Below are 20,216 nucleotides of genomic sequence, written 5' to 3'. Positions count from 1 at the left end.
AGAGGCCTAAGGTCTCAAGATGGCATTGAGCTCTGATTGCTTCAAAAGCTTATAAATATACTATGCTATTAATGGCTAAGCAAAAAATTCTCCTGACCAAACCACTGTTGACAATGTTTGGTCTTGCGTAGCTCCAGAGATGTGGAGGAACACCCAGCCATCTGGCAGCTGGGCCATGGGGTCTGCAGAACCATCTAGGCTGGAAAAGACCTTCCAGAGCATCAAGTCCACCGCTAACCACCAGCTTGGCCTACTGAGTCCCATCAATAAATCATGAATGTGTGAGGAAGAGCGGTCAGCTCAACCTGTAGGTGTTTGGAGGGCAAAAGAAGGGAGAAGCAGCCAGCGTGGGCTGCCCAAAGCACACACATGAGAGCTCCTGTTGCCTCTTGATTGCTGTCAGGCACCTTCCACCCACTTCTTAGGGTCTTGGGCATCAGAGGGTCCTTCTCCAGGTCCCCCCATGTAGGGGCCACCAGCTGGCTCTTGGAGATGAGCTAAGTCCTGGCCATCTCCCTTCCCATGGGATTTGTCGTGCTGGAGATGGGCTGGAAAGGCTTCCTGCAACGTGTTTGTTTTAATTTGCTCTCGTGCTGTTGAGCAAAGTGGAAGCTGACAAGGGTGAACGGGGCATGTGAGAAGGTGGACGTGAGGAATCAATACTGTAATAAGGCAAATGAGTCAGGGTGAAAGTTTTGTGCCTGAGAAGTGAGCAGTGCAACAAATGCAGGTTTTTCTTATCCGCTGCCTTGGGAAGTGAGGAAAACAGGATTATGGCTGTTCTGCTGCCTTTAGCACAGTGTCCTAAGAGGACATTTCCCTCCTGTTCCAATTTCTTCATGTTTTCTGGGGAGCCAGTGCCATTCTAAGCTGCAAAAGGAGATGGGATTATAACTTGCAGCTAGGGCAGGAGGCTATTTTTTTCCTGCAGATAGTGTGGGACACTAATGAATTGCCTTTCTTCCGTGACCCACCTCCTACTTCACTATGGGTGAAATGTCAGCAAATCTAGTTGAACCCTTTAATCTTCTCTGTGGGGGGGAGAAGAACACTAAACAACCCACGGATTTGTTCTTGAACTGAAGCTGACGATAACAGCAAGTTAGCCTCATTCCACTGATAAACATAGCTAAACTTGCAATTCTCAAGATACTTTTGTAGGTCAATGTGGAAACTGTCACTGTGTTTAAGCTTTGCAGCACAGAAAAATAGTGCATTGTCCACTCCCACCATCTGCCAGTCAAAAAGCAACTCACAAGGCTGCAGGGTCTTTATTTCACAGATTTCTGACTTTTTTTTGGCTTACGCTGTAAATTTATGGTCATGCACATAACAGTTCTAGTTGTAAAATGCAGCTATGGATCTTGACGGTGTCTTTGTTCGTTTTGGGGCAAGAGTTCATGTTAGATTTATCATTGTCCCAAGATAGCTCGATTGCGTTGACTCCCTGAATTTGGGTAGCGGCTCGGTGCTGATTGCTTCAGCAGAAGCATCCCCTTTACCAGGAATAAATGTGCTTGCAGCAGCAGCTCTTAACTAATAAGCATGTTGGCATACTTGGGATTTTTGTGTATGGCCAATTAGCGTGATCCACCTCTTGACAATGCTGCCTGGGGCATATTTCAGCCCTTCTGATGCCTTTTCCCTCGCTGCCCTGCACCTGCACCCTCAATGGTCTTTAAATGGCTTTGCTATAATTAGCCAGCACGCTTAACTTCGGGTAGCTTTTGTGTGCAGTGTGCTAATAAGGCAGTGGTGTGAGTAGCATCCCCTGCTGGGGAGCAGCTCGGAGTGTGCCAGTACATCTGGTTGCCAGAGTCTGTGGTGATGGGGGAAAAGGGTGATGCCCATCATCATTCAGGTGTTCCTAATGGCCCACCTGAGAGCAAATGAGGATTTGAATCTGTACTGTAAGGTATCCTGGTCTCTCTCCTACTACTGATACTTCAGATACCTGTGCCTGTGACCCAGGGAGGCTGTGGATGTTGCTGGTGAGATCTGCGGTGAGGGAGCGTCATATAGAAATGAGCTGTGTTTTTTGGGGTACCTACTTTGGAAAAACTTCATAAGTGTGCTTGCTCTCCTGGGTCCCTGGCCTGAAATATCATTAGCAGGAGAAGCCCTCAAGGATCTCGGTCTACCTGATGTGCTCGGGGTTGTTAGAAAGGATGATGGTAAGAGGACTATTTACCATCCATCTGCCTTGGAACAGAGCCTTGCTCCTTGGGAGGGTGGCACTGCTCTGGGCATGGTGACACTGCAGGCCTGACTTTTCTGGTTGCTGTTGTGTGGAGCAATTCCACTCCTCGTGACAAATGTTCAGGGATTTTTACATGGTGTTTTTGGGGCTGTTCTATCTCACAGTATAGGTGTCATATCTGACCCCATTACCGTGATAAGCTGCATTTCCAAAAGGACGTGCAGGTATCCTGAAGACAAGAGGTGCTTGCTACAGAGCAAAGTACTGGGGTTTCTGGGTGACGTAATGTGGTTTCTGATCCTACCCTGCTGGCTTTCTTTTGATTTTTGGGGCTAGAAGGGGAAACCACATCCCTTCGCAGCAGAAGAGGCAGCTTTTGCTCTGCACACAGAGCCTGGGACGCTGGAAAATTGTTTTCTCGCCAGACTGCCAGCTGATCCTGCGGCAGGCAGGCTGCCTTTCATCCTCCCGACCAGAATAATCCTTGTTTGGGGAGAGCTTTGCGAGGCCTCTCTCAGGTTTGCTGCTGGTAACACGAGGCAGGTTCCCATCCTGCGGTGACAGCTTTGTGGGAAGGAGCTGCTAAAAGGATCCTGGGGCCCGGTGTTTGGTTTATGATTTTGTGCAATTTGTACCTGTCTGGGAATAAACCGAGCTGAGGACTTCCCTGTGCTTGCCCCGTGAGGATGGCAACTCCTTTCCGATGTTCCCCACTGCTCCAGCGTGGGCTGCGAGGGCTGCTGGGCGCTCTGTCACAGCCCCCTCTTCTGCTCCATCGCTCAGAGGAGCTTCACACTCTGTCTGCCGTTTTGGCTTTTGGCAGTGCATTAATTATGCCCAGAGCGCAGCGTAGCCTCCTCCCTCTGCCATTCCACAGGAGAGGAAGGATTTTGGAAGAAAAGCTGGTAAATCAGAAATGGAGATGAACCACAAGTTATTATCTCCGTCTCACGGAGCTGTCTGAAATCTGTGTCAGGCTGGGGGATGCGTTAGGAAAGTCCCCTTCAGTTAACAGGCACATACATGTTCTCCTCTCGCATCTGGCTTTATGCATCAGTGGCATCGACAACTTGTTTGCAGATTTTTGTGCTTGACCTCTGAAAACCTCGCTTAGTCGATTCTTGTGTGCTGGAAATGTACTCCATGGCAGAAACTTGGATTTCCTGGTCCTGCCTCTTGTACTACTGTTACCTTCCCAGCGTTTTGCTACAATCCCTTCTACAGAAACAGATTTTGAGAAAGCAGAACCTTCTTGAACGAGGAACCAAGAACTCATGTGGTTTCCCAGGCTTGTTTCTTCTGGGCTCCATCTTTGCCTCTTGTCTAAGCAACACGTAGCAAACGTGATCAGCTGCAAAGAGCATTTCTGCACCTGGGTTTTTGACTCACATCTATGTCTTTGATCAAAATAAATATGGCCTGACGCTTGTAGTCTGCCCTGCATGTCTCCAACACTCTGGGAAGTCATGAATTAGTTGCATTTTTGATCATGCTTCATGTAGATTCTTCTTAATGCTCTTGCAGTAACTGCATGCATGTAACCTAGGAGCTGTACTGAATCTCCCTGAGAAACGAGGGGCATCTGCAGTGGGTATTTTTGGGCTACCAAACTGGAGACTAAAGATGACTGCAAAGAACTAGCACAACTGTTGTATTTTTTTTTCTTTTACTGCTAATATGTCAAAAGTCCTGGAATAGCTTCTTGCACTTCACTGCAGCAGCTTTCCTTCCACCTTTATATATCCTCGTTCGTAGTCCTGAACTTTCTGCCGCGTAGAGACTATATCTGCAGTTTTCTTTTTCAGTAAGTAGCAGATGGTAGCTCTAAAATATATATTAAATATATATATACACACACATATGTAAGTGGAAACATGTTTGCCTTGCACAGATGCAGTGATTGTTACTTGATCATGCCTGATATTTTCCCTTCTTGACAATTGTGTGCCAAAAGGATATTAAGCAGCTAAACCTTAAAGAGAGGGGGAGCTCTGTTGTCTGGCAGCTATTCGCCTGGGACAGAGGCAGAGAAGTCCCCCAAAGCATTGGGAGCTGTAGGAATTAAGGCATCAGGGAATGGCAAGATATGTAAGTAAGTGTTGACTGCTTTGTTTTAAAAACCTGTGTCTCTGTGCTTTTATTCACTTAGCATGTTTTGGCTTAAGAGACGTGTTCTGGTTACTGGAGGGCACAGAATTGCAAAGGGAAGAAAGCAGGGGCTGATCCTGCTGATCAGCTGCACGGGATCATCGTGGCCAGTAAGCAGGGTCTGAGCATGGCTGGAGAGACTCTGGATGAAGCGTTGGCACCTTTGGAAGTGCACGTGTGCAGTGGTGGGTTGCATGCATTTCGTTGTCCCTCAGTGTCTCTGCCACCTTCTCTCTGACTGCAGAGTTGCCTGCTGCCGAGGGAGAAACCGGCCTCTGGCTGCAGACCAGTCGAAGCTTGGTTGCTGTGCATCCCTCTGCTGCCTCTGGGATTTTGTGTATTCCAAGTGCCACTTGTGCCTCTGCTGTCCCCAGTTAGTACATCTCCCTTGCCAGGGACTCTGGCTTCTGCTTTAGCATGATTTGCACAACTTAAGCCCTTTCCCCGGCTATCCTTTCTCTTCATTTCTCATTTGTGCACGCTGTCCGCTTCAGCAGCTGCTGTCAGCGTACAGCAGAAAACACTGATCTGGTAAAAACACCGATCAGTAAAACACTATGGCATGTATCAGCAGGAATTCAAGCTCCGTTTCTGGGCTGACTCTTTGTCAGAAGAGCTCAGCCATGCCTTTGTTTGCTCACTAGCTAGGAAGAGATGCTGCAGGTTATTTAGGAGCATTTCTCATGGTATTTCTTCAGTAACCAGGACAGTTGCCCATTGTTCCACTTGCATTTTTATCATGCGTTTTTAAGTGCTGCAAGGCACAGCATATTCATACCGATGAGAATAAGTTAATGCCTATCTCTTGGCCAACAGCCTTGGGACTAAAAATTCTGATTGGGGCTGTAAGAAGGGGAAGAGGAAAGAGCTGAATTTCCAAAAGTGATACAAATGAGCTGAGTTTTGTGGTTTTTTAATTTTTTTTTTTTTTTTTTTGATGAGCTGTGTGTTTCAGAAGCAGGAACTCGTATTGGGTACATCTCTCTGTCACAGGCCTGGCAGAACAAAGGCTGGTTGATTTTTTTGTAAATTGCTGCAGCGATCATGTAAATCTGGAAGGATTACAGTGTGCAGACAGTCGGGCGGTGACTGGGGACGAACTGCGGGTGACCTAAGAGGTGGTGTTTGTCCCTGATTTGAGCAACAAAGACCCAGTCTGTGCCTGTGTACGCTAGCGGGATAAATATCCTAATTTCAGTAGTAGTCCGTGTCAGTGCAGCTGCATGAAAACTGAGCTGTCACTGGAGACAAAACTTTGTCTGTCTTGTTATGAGAGCTGGAGCAATGACATGAAGGTAAAAATCAGCAGCCCTGCTTGGGCGCTGCTATTACGGCAAAAGCTGCTGCTGGCAGCTGCTGAAATGAGGGCACCGATTCCTGCACATGCTGAAGAGCAAGCGCCTTTGATCATGAAAAACTGGGGAGGCAAGGGAAGAAATTCTGTTTTCCTTGGATCAGCCTCCTGCAGAGGCAAAGAAAAGCCTGCCATACATTAATGGGCCACTTTCAGAAAATGTGGGAGTCTTGCACGCGCAGGGTGGCTCAGCCTGTGTTTGCTGCGCTGATGCAGCTGTCAACCTGTTTGTCTAGAAAATGCTTTTCTGAAAGGTATGATTATTCTAGACTGCTGAGCAAGTTCTTCCATGTGACTGCATTCAAACAACACAGGTGCTGAGCCGGGCCATGCACGTGGAAGAAATCAAAACAAGGAGGGAGGGGGACGATGTTTTGGGTACCCTGGGGAGACCGGGGGGGAGATGGTGCTACCTGCCTGGCCAGGACACTGGCGGTCTTGGTGTTTTCTGAATGGCTCAGTTTTCTCCTCAGCCTGTTCCTCTGCACACGGGGAAGGCAGAGGCATGATGTGAAGGAGGCATCCTGTGCACGTCTCCTCTCTGGGGAGGCTGCTCCTGAGGCAGTGTTTTTCCAGCGTGCGGAAGATGAAAGCAACACAAGCTGCAGGGCCAAACACATCCTCACTCATACGCATACATCCGCACCCTCAGCGTGGCTGTGCCCAGCATTGGCCACACTCAGGGACTGCAAAATGTGCTGGAAAGATGCTTTTTGAAAGCATCTGTGGTGCTGGGAGAAGCATCTGTCCCCTCCCGGCTGGGGAGCGGGGAGGGAGGCGCGAGGAGCTGGGGCCTGGTCCTGCCCCTCCTCACGTGGGGAGTCTCCTGTGGATGGGGGCAGAAGGAAATTGGCAGGCGGCTCTGGGGAGAGCCTCTGTTTGCTCATGTTATTAGCAAGGAGAGAGGAAATAATGATTTATTGATGCTGCTGTAATTCTCCTTTGCTGGGCTATGAAGGAAGAAATTCAGATTTCTCTGTGATATTCCTGGGTCTAATTGAGATGTAACTCCTTCCTGGAGGGGAGCTCACCTGCAGGGGGGAGCTGTTGGGTGCTGGAAGTGCCCTTGATTCTCTACCACAACTCGGGCTGTGTGCGAGGCATCCCATTAACCAGTCTAGCTGGTGATTGCTCTTCCTCAACCCCATGGTATATCCAGACTGGCCTTGGCAGGCTGCTCATATAGCGCAGGGTTTCTCTGCTGCACGTTTGAGACCAGGGGCATCTCACAGCAGGGTGATGCCTGCTCCTCTGCAGAATTAGATGCAGTGGGAATGGCTCTTCAGAGGTATCATTGCATCACCCAAATACCCCTCTCTTTTCACTTACTTTGGGCAGAAAAAAAATCCTGCTGCTTCCAATCGCACAGATGTCTGTGCCACCCTTGCTGAACAAGAGCCTGCGGGTGCCACCACGCACCTTCATCCCATGTGGGCCTGCCCTTCAGACACTGTCCCCACAGGATCTCCGCTGCCTTGCCAACCCTGCGCCTTTTAGGGGATTTGTTAAGGTGTACAGTTAACAGCTAGCCTGATGCAGCGGCTGCTCAGGGCTCCTCCGGCCCCCATTACCAGCACACTACAATAAATCTGGCTGAATTCCTGGGCTTTGTGCGGCGTCTCCTCTGACAGCGTGCCATACAGCCGTGCCCTTTTCATCTGCTCCCGTCTGAGCCGGAGCTTAGCTTGCGATGAGCAGGGTTTCATCTCTGTGTATCCTCGAGTGCGGGAGGGGACAGGGCTGTTTGTAGTAAAGGACCCTGTGGGGACAGTGGTGCGAGTTTCCCTTGCATCAGCTTGCTGGCTCTGCTCCCTGTCCTTAGTGTCCATGTTCTGCAGGCCGTAGGGGGGTGACAAAGCCATAGGTCTCCAGAATGGCACATAAGTGTGCAAGGAGGTGCAGGAGTGCACTGTGTGACCAGGATCTGTGCCTGTGTGTGTCCAGCGAGCTCTGAGCTTCCTCAAGAGCGGGTGCCAGGCCCAGCAGGTGAGTGAGTCTCTGCTGGAGCTGGCAGTGTGGGGTCTCTGGTCCCCAGCCACTGCAGGAGAGTGCCCGTGAGCTGGTCACCCCACGAGCTCTCAGCAGAGGGAAGCAGTTGCTGAGGTGTTGGCAGACCTGGCTTTTACCTCCATGCACTCTGTGCTCTTTTTAACTGCAGTGGGCTTGTTTTTTTCCCCCCCATCCTCTTCAGACAAAGCAGTGCTGTTTTGGTTAACCTCCAGGAGTAAGTGGCTGACTCGTTCCTTCTAATTGCTGATTTATGCAGGATGTTGATTTGTATTTTTTGAGTTGATTAGCATAGTGCTGCGTATCCCAAAAACCCTGAGTGTGAGTTGCCCCTGTGCTTGAAGATCTGCCATCTGAACAGACCAGCGGGCAAAGGAAAGGGACACAGTTTATGAGCAGCATGAACATCATCATAAAGTGCGAGTGGCAAGTTAATGCTGCTTTTTTATTCAATCCCTTTTTGACAGGGCTGCGTTAATAGAGGGTTGGGTGGTGAAAACAAAGGAAAGAGCACAGCAGCAAAAAGCCAGTTGTCACAGCACTGTTGCATCAGTGTGAAACTGCTGTGCTTTATCAGAAAAGAAGCACCATCTCCGTAACAAATGGCATCACGCAGAGCGAGCAGCGGCACCAGCCTGCGGGTTTCTGTGGCTGTGGTGCCAGGGGCAGCTGTGTTATGGGTACACCGAGTGCTGCCCTTGCTGATCTATGCGGGCTTTCAGTCAAAGGTGGGAAGTAGGGTTCGCTTAAACCATGGGGAAGTCAGCAAAAGCTGTGTAATAACGTGCCTTTCCTTCCAACACCCCTTTGAATGCACTGAAATGAGCTGTGCTGCATTTCCTTACTTAGAGCTGCAGTCAGAGGTGGTGAAATTCTCACCATGATGGGGCCGCTCGGAGGCTTTATCCTCAAGCTGAATTCACAGTGTTTTTTTGGCCTTGCTTAGATACCTTAATGAATTTCATAGGTTTATTTTAACATACCTGCTTTTTAAATTTATTTTAAGATTTCCTGCATTGCTTTCTTCTTTCGTTCTTTCCTGGGGAAACAGCCAACAAAAATTCCTCCTAAATTTTTAATTTTCAAAGCCGAATATTGCAGAGAAGGCCTCTCATCCTCACCTTGTTTGGTTTGTTTTTTCTTTTCCACAGTCTGCAGTCGTTGTTAATTCACGTTTGGTTTAGTAATTAATCAGGACATAAATAATACATAGTGTATTTATCAGGAAGCTGCAATGCCAGTGCTACGGAGGCAGGCACTTTTGGCCCCTGCAGGGAGGGGTTGCCTTCTGCTGCTCGGCAGCCCCCTAAGGCCAATTAAGGTGCATCCTTGATGAGATTCCAGCCGCTCCTTGGCTGGATAAATGGCTGCTGTGATGCGGGGAGGGGGGCACAGCAAGTGAAGATAAAGGGGATTTTGGCCTTCAAACAGCTGTGGCGGGTGCTGGAGCCCAAGCTCCCCCCTTCTGCCCCTGCTCACCCCCTGTGTGCAGGGGCTGAGGCCATGAGAGGAGATGGCGCCGGTGGTGGTGAGGAGATGGTGGTGAAGAGATGGCGCTGGTGGCCTGTGGGTCTGCTAAACACAGGGCAAAGGCCCAGTAGCATGTCCTTGCCTTCAGCCTCTTTCTTGTAAAAGTCTTTTCTTCTGAAAATGTGTCAACTGTGGATAAAGCCTTGGAGAACATCCCAGGCATGGAAACCGGCTTCATATTCCCCTGCCCCTTCACCACAGCTCTCGCCCAGCCTCCCCCATAAGCTCGGGGAATGTCGCCTTTTGGTATTTCTTGTTTCAAGGCTGGTGTTTATTTCGGCTGCAGCAACGAGTGCTAAGCTGGCTGGCAGGAGGAATAAATGTTGCTATGACAGTTTGGGTGGAGATTTGGAAAAGCCGCTTCAAGTTGCAAAACAACCGTCAAGAAAAACAGCAGGCAAAGATGCCAGCCCAGAGCCGGGTGGCTCTGAAGGCCACCAGCTTGTGGCTGGGCCTATGATATTCATGGCTGCCTGTCTGCTCTAGCCGGGGCAGTGAGAGCAGCCAGAGCTGAGCTTGCAGTAATGGGGTCTCGGAGGCTTAATGGGGTCTCGTAGGCTGCCTGTAGCAGGCCAAGTACCTGGGGCTGCTGCGTGCTGCTGGAGCTCTGCCCTGGTTTTCCTGCAGTGATGGTGGCACTGCAGTGCCAGAGGGGTGAGGGAGGCAGCAGGGCCGCGCTGTGCTTGCTGGAGCTCCACACAGGGACTTTACCCATTCCAGGCTTATGGTTGGAAACAAACTCTGTATGAAGCACGGAATCACGTATGCTCCCTGTGGAGGGAAGAGGGAGAAGTGAGTCTGTCACGAGATAGATTCAAACTCTGCCTGTTGGCCTTTCGGCTCACACGGTGTCTGGTCTGTGGGCTTCGTGTACTGCTATCTCTCCTGCTATCATCTCTGATGCTCCCCCAAAAAAAGTCACAGCCGAAGCAGTACAGTAACGTGCAGGATGTTGTGTTTCTCAGGTGCTGGAGCAAGATGTGGTTCTCCAGTCTATCGACCGTGCCATCGAGGCCGTGCACAACGCGGCTATGAAGAATGGAGGGAAGTACAACCTGGAGCAGAGGGATGTCCTTCAGTAAGTAGGACGGGAGACTGGGTGAGGTGCAGGTGGACGGTGCTCACCGTGTGATGGGTGTTTTGTCTGTTCCTGGAGAAGCTGGATATCTGCTGCAAAGTGCTGATGTGCTCCGAGCTGGCCAGTGTTTGAGCTGATGCTACTCCTGTTGCCCATGTCCAGTATAGCAGTGCTTTGGTCTTGCCTCTCTCTCCCTTTACATACAAAGAAGAGGGAACGTTTAGCTGCACTGTAGGCTTAGAAGAGCAATCCAAAACCTCTCTGGCTATATTTTCTCTTCTCCACCAGCCAAGAATTGTAGAGGTTGTCGGCTATGTGGCACAGAGCCCTTAAAATGTTCTCAAATAATTGCTTGTGAGGAGAATTTTATTTTTTTCCTCCTCTGACACCTTGCACTCTGCACTGAGGCACACTGGTTTAATCTCAGTTGAACAGTGATTCTAAAGTGCAGGCAATTTCTGAAGCTTGCAATGCAATATGTGACTCTCCCTTGAGGAAGAAGCATTTTTCTCCTGTGAAGTGATGAATAAATCATAGGCTTCTTGCAAAGCCTCTTCCTTCCTCCCCCAAAAGTGCTTCCTTAGTTGTTAATGAAACTGGAGTCGGTACTCAGAGTAATATAACCCATTCTGGTATATATAACCCCAAAGCAATACATCATTTAAATGTTTCAGCACAGTCGCTCCCGTCCTTTAGCTTTGCTGTTCCTGATGTCGTCATTCCATTTCAGAAAACTGATCCATCACCGGAAGGAGACCGTGTCCCGCAAAAGTCACTCTCCCACCCCGCAGGGGATGGTTATGACACAGTCCTCCAGCGATCACCATCTGGATGTGGCACGGCAGCCCAACGGGGTGTGCCGGACGGGATACGAGCGACACCACAGTCTTCCGAACACAGAGTTCGAGGAGGAGGATGAAGGTCCCTACCAGGTAACAGCAGCTGGATACCTTCTAGGTCCCTCCTTCAGTGCTGTGATATTGCTTTTCTTGTTTAATAAAATGCCTTTGTAGCTGAAGTGTATCAGGTGTTGTGTTGCTTGCCTGGGGCTGTTGCAGTGTGTCCCTGGGTGCTCTAAATTGATCCTGTGCTCTATCCAAGAAGCCTGGAACAGTTCCTCCGTCGTTTACACTCGTAATGGCTTTTGGGATCCTTGATGAGATCCAGGATCTTTTGGTGATGTGCAAGTGCTGCTCTAGGTTGCGTGACTGTTTCCTGATGACTTTCTAAAAGAGTTGCAAGCTCCCCAGAGAATACTTTGCAAAACAGCTTTGATGTAAGCAAGCAGAACTCCCTCCGAGGACTGAGCACTGCTTTGTTTCCCCCTTGTTAAATCTGCACAATACCATCTTTGGTTCTTAAGTGTTTATCTGCTGTGGCTGCCAATGTTTACTACATTTTTTTTTTTAAAAAAAAGATCCTTTGTCTGCATATTCCTTGTCATGCTGAATTACAGATAAAATGCAGGGAACATGATTTAGAGCGGATTTTGTATTTTTAATCTAAGTTGTATACAATTCCAAGGTTACCGTGTGGCGTCAATGAGGCTTCAGAGAAATAGCCAAGGACGAGGACGGATGCAGCAGTTGTTCAGGAAGAATGATGGGGCAGATTATGCTGTGTGGGTACAGCTGGATGTTAGGGCTAAAGGCTAAGCAGGGATGAGCGCAAAGATTTTTTTTTCTCCTATAGATGATGATATACACCATAGTTTGTCTTCATCTCCACGCAGTTATCTTAAATGGGCAGTGTTTATAAGGTACTGATACACTGTCACTCCTAGCAGATGAGGCTTCTTTTACACATAAAGAATTGCAAGTTTACAGAGATGAAAGGTAGCTCTGCCTCGTGCAGAACGCAGCGATCCCTACAAACCCTATTTTTCTCCTTAGTTTTCTTTTCTGGGCAGCCAAACCAGCTCTATTCTCAAGCCTCCGCATTCTAAGCTAAGAAAATGGAGCACCTTAAGGCCTATTCACCGTGCTGATTTTCCTTCTTTATCTGGCCTGTGGTTTGGTTGCTTGCCAAAAAAGAGCAAGGCTGACTCCTTGGCTAACAGAGCTGTTTTTGTCCGGGTGGCATTGAGGGTGCAGTCGTAGGGATCCTAGCTTTGCCCTGTGCTGAAAGGGCTCATTGATCTTATAACTGCTCGGTAGAGGAATTTCCTGTACGCTTTGAAAATACGAAAATGGAGGAAGCATCATAGATTTCTTCCACTGTATCTGGTTATGCAGCTGCCTAAGAGACCTACCGAAATCTGCATTTTTATCAGTAACTCCAGAAAAGCAGAAGTCTCAGGATGTGCTTTTTGTTGCTTTGGATTTTCAGGTGCGTTTCATGTTTGCATATAAAAACTTGAGCAGGATTTTTGAAGTGCAAATTTCAGTGTTGGTAGCTTTGCTCCCCTGGGACTGAACTAGATAAAAGTCCTTGGTGATGGCACCCGTGCTGAGTCTCTCCTCTGCAGTTAGCATGGGGCAGCTCTACACCAGCTGCCAAAGGAGCAGGTTGGGCTCTTGGAATATTCTCCCTGCTCCCTTGGCAAGCTCCATCCTCTCTTCTCACCTTTGGACAGGAGACATCAGAGCTGCAAGGGCTCCTGTATGGCCACCTTCCCCACGGCAGCTCCACAGAGGGTGTTCTCTCCCCTTTCTTCCCCTTCCCTTGAGCATTTTGGTGTTGTACACCTCTTCGTGAACCCACTCGGTGGCTGGAGCGTAGGGCCAAGGGAGCGGACAGCCGTCTGTCACCCCCCAACGCCTGGCCGTGCCATGGCTCGCAGCTTGGGCAGGCATTAATGCTGCGAAATTCACTTGATGCTTCACATTCCCATTGCAGCCGCTCGGGCTGCGGCACGGGGCTGGAGAGCTGCTGGCATGAGGCTATGTAGGGCTCTGAGCTAACAGCAGCCGTACATCTATTAATTTACACACTAATCCGTAATAGTTGTGTTCAACTTGCGTGGTAAATTTGGAAGGGAGACCGAAGCCGTGGAAATACTCCAGAATGACCCAGCCCTAGCAGTCTCCAAATAATGTCATGCTGCTGCTCTAAACTCCGCGCCCGCCCGCCTGCTAAATCCTGCTGCTTCTGGAATTGTGGCTGTGCTGTGCCAAGCAGCTTGGACACGTCCTGGTAGCTCTGCCCGTTGGGGGAGAGGGGTCTGCTTTTAGCACAGCTGAGCTTTCCAGTTTTCGCACCAGCCTTCCAGCTGCAGGCTGCAGAGCCCCTCCTGATCAGTTTTGGCGCTCTCAGCTGTGCGGTCTCTTTTTTGGATGGCTTTTAAAAAGGCCAAGTACCTGCTTGCTGGATTCCATCTGGTTCTGTGTGCGAGTATCATATAGCACTTTGCCCAGATAACAGTGAGAGGTGGATTGACAATAACAGCAGAGCTCAGCCTGGGAGTTTGCAGCAGTGTCTCGTTGTCATCTGCTGGCTAAAGGCACTTGTGAAGAAGTGCCTTGCTATGAGACGTAGTGAAAGGTTGGGTACGTTAGGTGTTAGGTGGGAGAAGGGCGTCACCAAACCCCTTTCTAAAGGTTCCTCTGTCCAATTCACAGAGAAAGGCTTCTCTTCCAGGGCTAAAGAAACCTGGAAAACCATCAGTGTGTGATGGCAGATTCCAGCTGGTGCCAGCCTGGGCTGTCAGAGACGTTCACCCATCACCTCCTCTCCCTTCCCGTTTGGAGCTGAATGGTTTTGCTGCGGGCAGCAACCGCAATATCCCATAAAAGCAGAGGCACGTTTCAGGCAGAAGTCCCTAGAGACCCAGATGTGCATCTCCTGACCCAGGGCATCAGGGTACTGATGCAATGTGCTTCTGCTTAGTTTGGCCGCTGTGTTCAGCTTCCTGCTGAGCAGAGGTTAAACCTGAGGTTGCAGCTCACCGGGGAAATTCCGAGAGAGCTGTCGGGGATCACGGCATCTGAATCAGAGCACGGGAACTTGCACATTCCTCTCTCCGCATTCCTAGCAGAGGAGACGTGCAGCAGGGACAGCAGCGTTAGTGCAGCTCCCCAGCAAAAGCCTCTCCCCGCGGGTTTTGTTCTAGGTAGTGTAGGATTGCACAGAGGGTCCAGCCCTGTTTTCTCCCTCCTGCGTGAGCCAGAATAGCAATGAAAGCATGGAAAAGGCATTTACACATCTCCAGCCCTTGGCTTTGTCTTTCTGCAAGGGTATTTGTAGCTGATGTAATGGATCTCTCCAGAAGAGTGTCTAAATACACGCGGTGTTTGCAGCCTCTGCGGAGCTATTGAGAGTAATGTAAAGTCACGGTGAGTGTGTGGGACTGCATTTGGAAGAAAGGAGGAGTAAATGCTTGACAGGTCTACACGACGTGTGTGCTGTGTGCTGCTGAACACAGCAATTAAACAAGGGCTGCTTTTCCCGTCACGGGGAGGGGATGAAGCAGGTTTGAGTCCTGCTTTGTTCTTCTAGGAAGCCGCCTATTAATATCTGTCCTCCCGAGGAAACTTCCCGGAATGATGAGAGAGATGTAAGGACAAATTTACACACGCACACAAGAAAGGAGGTTTCATAACAGAGAATGTCTTTATTGTCTGCCTCCTTTGATTGCTCTGAAATCTTCCCTTACAGATCCCACCGCAGCCTCGGCGCGCTGCTCCTATCACGCCCCCACCTCCAGAGAAACGCAAGAACGCCCAGCTTGCTGCGCCCGCCAAAAGTAAGGACAGCCTGCTGTGGGCATCGTGGGCAAGAAACAGGCAGGGTGACCAGCTGCTTCTGCTTTCTGCTTAGAAATACATCCCTCTGGTGCCAGCAGGATGGCTGGGGAATAAATTCCTACAGGTTTCAGCCCCAGAGGTGTCGAGCTGGTGGCCGGTGCTCCTCTGGGTGTCCTCTGGCTCATGGGGGGCCCTGGCAGCCTGGCACGGTGCTTTCTCCTGCTGGCTGCAGAGGGATGTCGGGTATGGTGTCCTCCTGGGACTCAGACCAGCCTTTCTGACTGCTCACCCAGCTGATCTGGCCAGTGCACTGCCTCGGGGTACAGGAACCCGGTGGCTGTGTCTCTCCCAACGAGGCACTGGGACTTCTCCAGGCTGTGCTAAGTGCGGTGGTTCACCAGGGGGAGCTCACTGGTAGTGCTTTTGGGACAGGCTGAGGTCTGCTTTTGGCTCCCTGCCTGCCGGGTGCTTTCTTTGTGCAGCGGTCAGATGAGATTTTCACGAAATCAGCAGCTGGTCTCCGTAAGAAGCAGCAGTAATGCCAAGGGCACGTGCGTGCTGCCAGCAGGCAGGGGGACCACGACTTGTGAGCACTTCTGAGCAGAGCCAGACATCGGGGCCAGCACAGGAGCTTCTCCACCTTCAGCAGAAGAGGGCTGGCAGAGGGAAGGAGCAGTCCTTTTGGCAAGGAGCAGTCCTTTTGCTGAGATGCTGTCAGCTTGCCCAAGGGCTCTCCTGTGCTGTGATAGATACGCAGCTAGTGACACAGCTCGTTTCAAGCTCGCTCCCCTGCTGAGAAGCAGGGCAGATCTGTTGAATTGTAGGTAGATGATGGAAACTTGAGGCTGGCACCAGCTTCCGTAATGGTATTGAGCCATTTTCACCGTGGTAGTGGGAATTGGCAAAGGTCAGTTCGCTTGAACTCATTATCTTGATTTAATGAAACATCGTGGGAGCTGTAATTTGTGCGTGCTCCTCTGTGAAGGGGAGGAGGAGGAAGAAAGGGGTGATAACCCCCACCGTGGGAGGGAGGGGTCCATCCTTTATGCATAGCTGGTGCTTAGCCATGAGATGGAGCCTTCCTACCGGTGGCTGGACAAGTGGAGGGCTTCCAGAAACAAAGGGCAGGAAGGCTGGGGTCAGGTCAGCAAAGGAGCAGCAAAGGGTGTGATTTGTGCTGGCCGTGAGACACATGGGAGGTGTTTCACGTGTCTGTCCCACAGGTCCCTCATCTGGTGCAGAGAAGGATATTTTGCCCGAAGGCAAGGACGAAAGCAGTTGTATCAAACCAAACAAACCCTGCAAGGTAGCAGGGATACTTGTGCAGGTGACATCCCTAAGCTCTGGGTGAAGATATTCCAGTGTTTGCCCAAGCGAGCATCTGTTTTCATAGTTTGGGGGGGGGGGCAGACTTTTTCTGTCCCTTAGCCCTGTTTCTGCCTCCCTCCTTTCCCCTGCGTAAAACACTAAGCCCTTTGAAGGGTATTCATCTCAATAGGGTAGTTTTCCCCTTTCTAAAGAGGTGATTGTGCGGGAATGCTCCAGAGGGAACTTGATACAATTTTGCTTTGAGATAAGTGAGGCAGGAAGAGGAGTTAAACTGCTCTGGTAGCATGCACAATGAACCTTTTAATGGACCGCGCTGTAGCAATTTGTTTTTTTCTTTCCTTTTTTTAATTTTTTTTTCCCTTTGATGCTGTTGCTAAGGCGTTTTTAATCGTTTCCCTTTTTCAGATGCTGTTGAAATCATCCCTGGGTCAGCTTCTAGTGCCTCGTCCATGAGCACCACGTCCCTGGATACCTTGTACACCGCTTCCTCTGCCTCGGAGACCGCTCTGCCCACGGCCACCTCCAGCCCTGCCAACACGCCGCCCCCCGTGCCCAGCCGCAGCGTGCACACCACCATCACGCGCAATTTGGACGCCGGCTCCGTGACCCACTCCCGTTACGGGACCTCCTCGAAGGACGGGGCCAGCAAATCTCCCCAGAGCAAGCGGGCTGCCCCGGCTCCGCCGTCTGATGGGGGCGTCCAGAGATCCCACACCGTGGACGGGGAGAAAGCCCCGCAGGGGAAGAAAGCCACCCCGGCGGCCCCAGCAAGCCTGGATGCTTTCAGCTCCCTCTGCCTCGAGGATAAGAAGGCGGCTGCGGTGGAGCCGGCGCCACCAGAACCCAGTGGGCTGGTGGCATCCGTTCCCAAGACGATAGGAGCCGAGCTGATCGAGCTGGTCCGCAGGAACACCCACCTCAGCTACGAGCTGTCCCGCGTGGCCATCGGCGTGGTGATCGGCCACATCCAGAGCTCCGTGCCGGTAACCAGCGGCATCATGGAGCAGATTCTCATCTCCGTGGTGGAGAGTAAGGTAACGCATGCAGGGTGCTGCTCTGAAAGGCCACAGCACCCACGTTAAGAGCTCAGGAGAAATTTTCTCCTGGAGAATGGAAGGCAGAGAGGTTTATTCCCCAAACAAGCTGCAGGTGTCCTGCTGAAACCTGAATTTGGAGCTGGGGGTGAGAGGGCCCTTGGAGCTGGGAGGTGGTGGTGGAGGGGTGGGTGCTTTGGAGGAGGGTACAGCAGGGGGAGAGGTGATGAGGTGGGCAGCAGTGAATTTATTAACCACACGAGTGCATCGCTGGGAGATGACAGCCTCCCAGGTCCCAAGGGCAGTGCTGGTGACCGAGCAGCCGTGGGGGGGATGCAGCAGGACTTGATGTGCTCTGAGAAAACGAGTAGGGTTTATCTGGGAGTGTTTTGTGATCTGATAGGAAGGAGAGATCATGAAGTCTGTGCTAAGCAGTCATGATTGTTGTTAATGAGTGAAAGCTTGCAGAGGGACACTAAAGAACTCAAAAAATTAAAAGGGAAAAATAAATAAAATTGCAAGAGGCTTATTATCAAAGACCGGGGAAGAACCCTGTGAGGCTATGTTGAACGTGTAGCACTAATTCACTGTACCTGTGCAGAAACGAGAAGGAGAGGAACTATTCCAGCATGTGGCTGTGGCAAAAAGATAGATGGGGACTGAAATAAAGAAGCAAATTTACTCTTTTTGCTTCTCTTTTTACTCTGACGCACGTTGTTGACCGCTGACTGTGAAAGCTTACGGAGAGCAATTGTGGCAGCATAAAATCAGGGAGAAATTAACAGTGACTTTTTAAAGTATTTTCTGATATGGATGCAACACATAGAAGCTGTGGAAAATGAAGCCATAGTATTAAGTGCTTTTTAGTAAAAGCCTTTAATAAAATAAGGCACTGTATAAAACTTTCTCTTCTGCTACTGTAGAAAAAAACTTTCTCTACTTCTACTTATACTCTGCATAGATTCAGCATGCCCATGGATAGTATAAATCTGCGTGGCTTTTGTCTCTCTTGACTGTGGAGTACCCAAAGCCTCTATTTGTCTGGCTTGGTCTTTCATCAGAGTGATAAAAACTCGTTTCCCGCAGATGTGTACTTCACGTCTCTATTATTACATTAAAACATTCCTCAGCCCTATTTTTTTTCCCAAACAACTGCCAACGAGTAGTTTTTCATCCACTGGAGGAAGAGAACTACCTTGACCTTGTTCTAAACCTTATACCAAATGATCACATCGTTCCTCCTTCCTCTGGTACAGACGGAAGGGGGAAATAAGAGTACTTCTTGCAGCAGTCGTTGAAACAGCAAAGCACATCTAGGCTGCTTTAGTTGAAGGGATAATAAGTTTTAGCTCCCAGTTGTTAAATACAGCCCCAAGGAGTGCGTTCCCTATCAACATCTAAGATTGGAGTTCCATTGCTGGTGGCAAAATTATAATGAACTGCTCGGAGGCATTTGAATATGAAAACTACTGGCATTCAAATTTCAGATCAAATCATGATCTAGTTAAACGCCTCCTGGAATAGTGTCCTGTAAGCAATCAGCAGCCCTCAGTTTGTGGCTATAACCCGATGGTTAATTGCTTCCTGCTTCAATAACAATGCAGGGTGATGTGTGGGCTAGATTCAGCAAAAAAAAAAAATGAGCTGTTTCACACAAATGCTTTGGCTCTGCCTCTGTTACTAGGATCACAGACAAGATGTGGATATTATTTTTATCTTTATTGTATCCTGAGAACAGGTGTTGAACGTAATGCCACAGGAGTCCCGTTGGGGAAGGTGTTGGTGTGCCAGGTTTCTGCAGCTGGGATTTGAGAACCTGCTCCATGGCCATCGCTGCAACCAGCTTGGAAGGCATGGGAAGAAATTCTGACGGTGGTGCAGGGGAGAGGATGGCTCTAAGAGACCTGATAGATAGGTCTCTTAGGACATCTGTGAGGCTTAAAAATGCCTGGCACAATCTGCCTGTGTCTGCTGATGTCAGTATCGTGGTTAGGGTGTGCGTTTTTCCTGAGCATCCCACAGAGATGTCTCTGCTGAAGGACAGCAGCCTGGTACCGGGTGGGGTTGCTCCTTCTAGGGTAAAAGAGCAGCTCTAGCTGCAAGGTGGCTGTGCTGCTGTGGCTCCAGCAGCCCAGGTTAATGGTATAAATCATTGCTGAAGACTTTGTGGTGTTCAGTATGCCAAATCATTCCACCATCTCAGGGGCTTCCGTGTAGATTTGTTGCTGAGTCGTCTGTTCTAGGTCAAGGGCGTTTTTTCTTTAATTTGTAGCTTTTGAAATCCCTCTGCACCCCAATCCATGCAAATACGCTGTTGATATTTTTACATATTTTCTCAAGGTTTTTTTTTTTTCTACCCCCTAAAACAAAGTGAGATTTTATCCTTGATTAAAACTTTCCTGTGGTGATTGTGAATATACCTGTTCGAACCTCTTATATCACAGCCTTTAATTAGTTGTATCCTTTCTGCTCTTGTTCCAGTCTTAATTTGAAGTCAGATCACTGGTTTACGAAATCAATTTCAGGAATCCATTACCTCGCTCTTATTCCCAGTGCTCTCAGAAGGTTGAATCGTGGTGGCATTTCCCTTTTATTTACCTTGCTCCTCCTCGACCGTGGAATCTGCACAACCCAGAAGTGGGTTTTATGGAGGGAGAAAAGACAGCTCAGGCAAGGAGAGCCCTGAGGAGCTCATCTCTTTTAAAAGAGATCTCAGAAATATGGGAAGCCTGACCTGTGGGAGCAGAAGTGCTCAGTTGTCCTGGCCTTGGCAATGTCCCCTCCTCATGAACAGGGTGGTGGCTGGGCAAAATGAGCCAAGGAAGCTGACAGCTTCCTTTTTCTTCCTTCT

General features: G+C 49.6%; 1 protein-coding gene across 4 annotated transcripts in view; it reads left to right on the top strand.

Moving 5' to 3' along the window:
* The window catches only part of NCKIPSD (NCK interacting protein with SH3 domain), a 45,926-nt gene that overhangs the window by 7,744 nt on the left and 17,966 nt on the right, over positions 1-20,216 (top strand). The window contains exons 2-6 of one of the 4 annotated variants that reach the window (XM_068694179.1): positions 4,350-4,533; positions 10,205-10,317; positions 11,048-11,249; positions 14,914-15,001; positions 16,737-17,365. In XM_068694179.1, the coding sequence (XP_068550280.1) occupies positions 4,495-4,533; positions 10,205-10,317; positions 11,048-11,249; positions 14,914-15,001; positions 16,737-17,365 (1,071 nt within the window). In that variant the 5' untranslated portion in view covers positions 4,350-4,494. Of the gene's footprint in view, positions 1-4,172; positions 4,293-4,349; positions 4,534-10,204; positions 10,318-11,047; positions 11,250-14,913; positions 15,002-16,736; positions 17,366-20,216 lie in introns of those variants that run through there. The other 3 variants (XM_068694180.1, XM_068694181.1, XM_068694178.1) reach the window with 3 other exon arrangements.

Source organism: Anas acuta, chromosome 11 (assembly GCF_963932015.1).
Source record: "Anas acuta chromosome 11, bAnaAcu1.1, whole genome shotgun sequence".
NCBI lineage: Eukaryota > Metazoa > Chordata > Aves > Anseriformes > Anatidae > Anas > Anas acuta.
The sequence above is the reverse complement of the archived record's forward strand: the minus strand, read 5'-3'. Positions and strand labels throughout refer to the sequence as shown.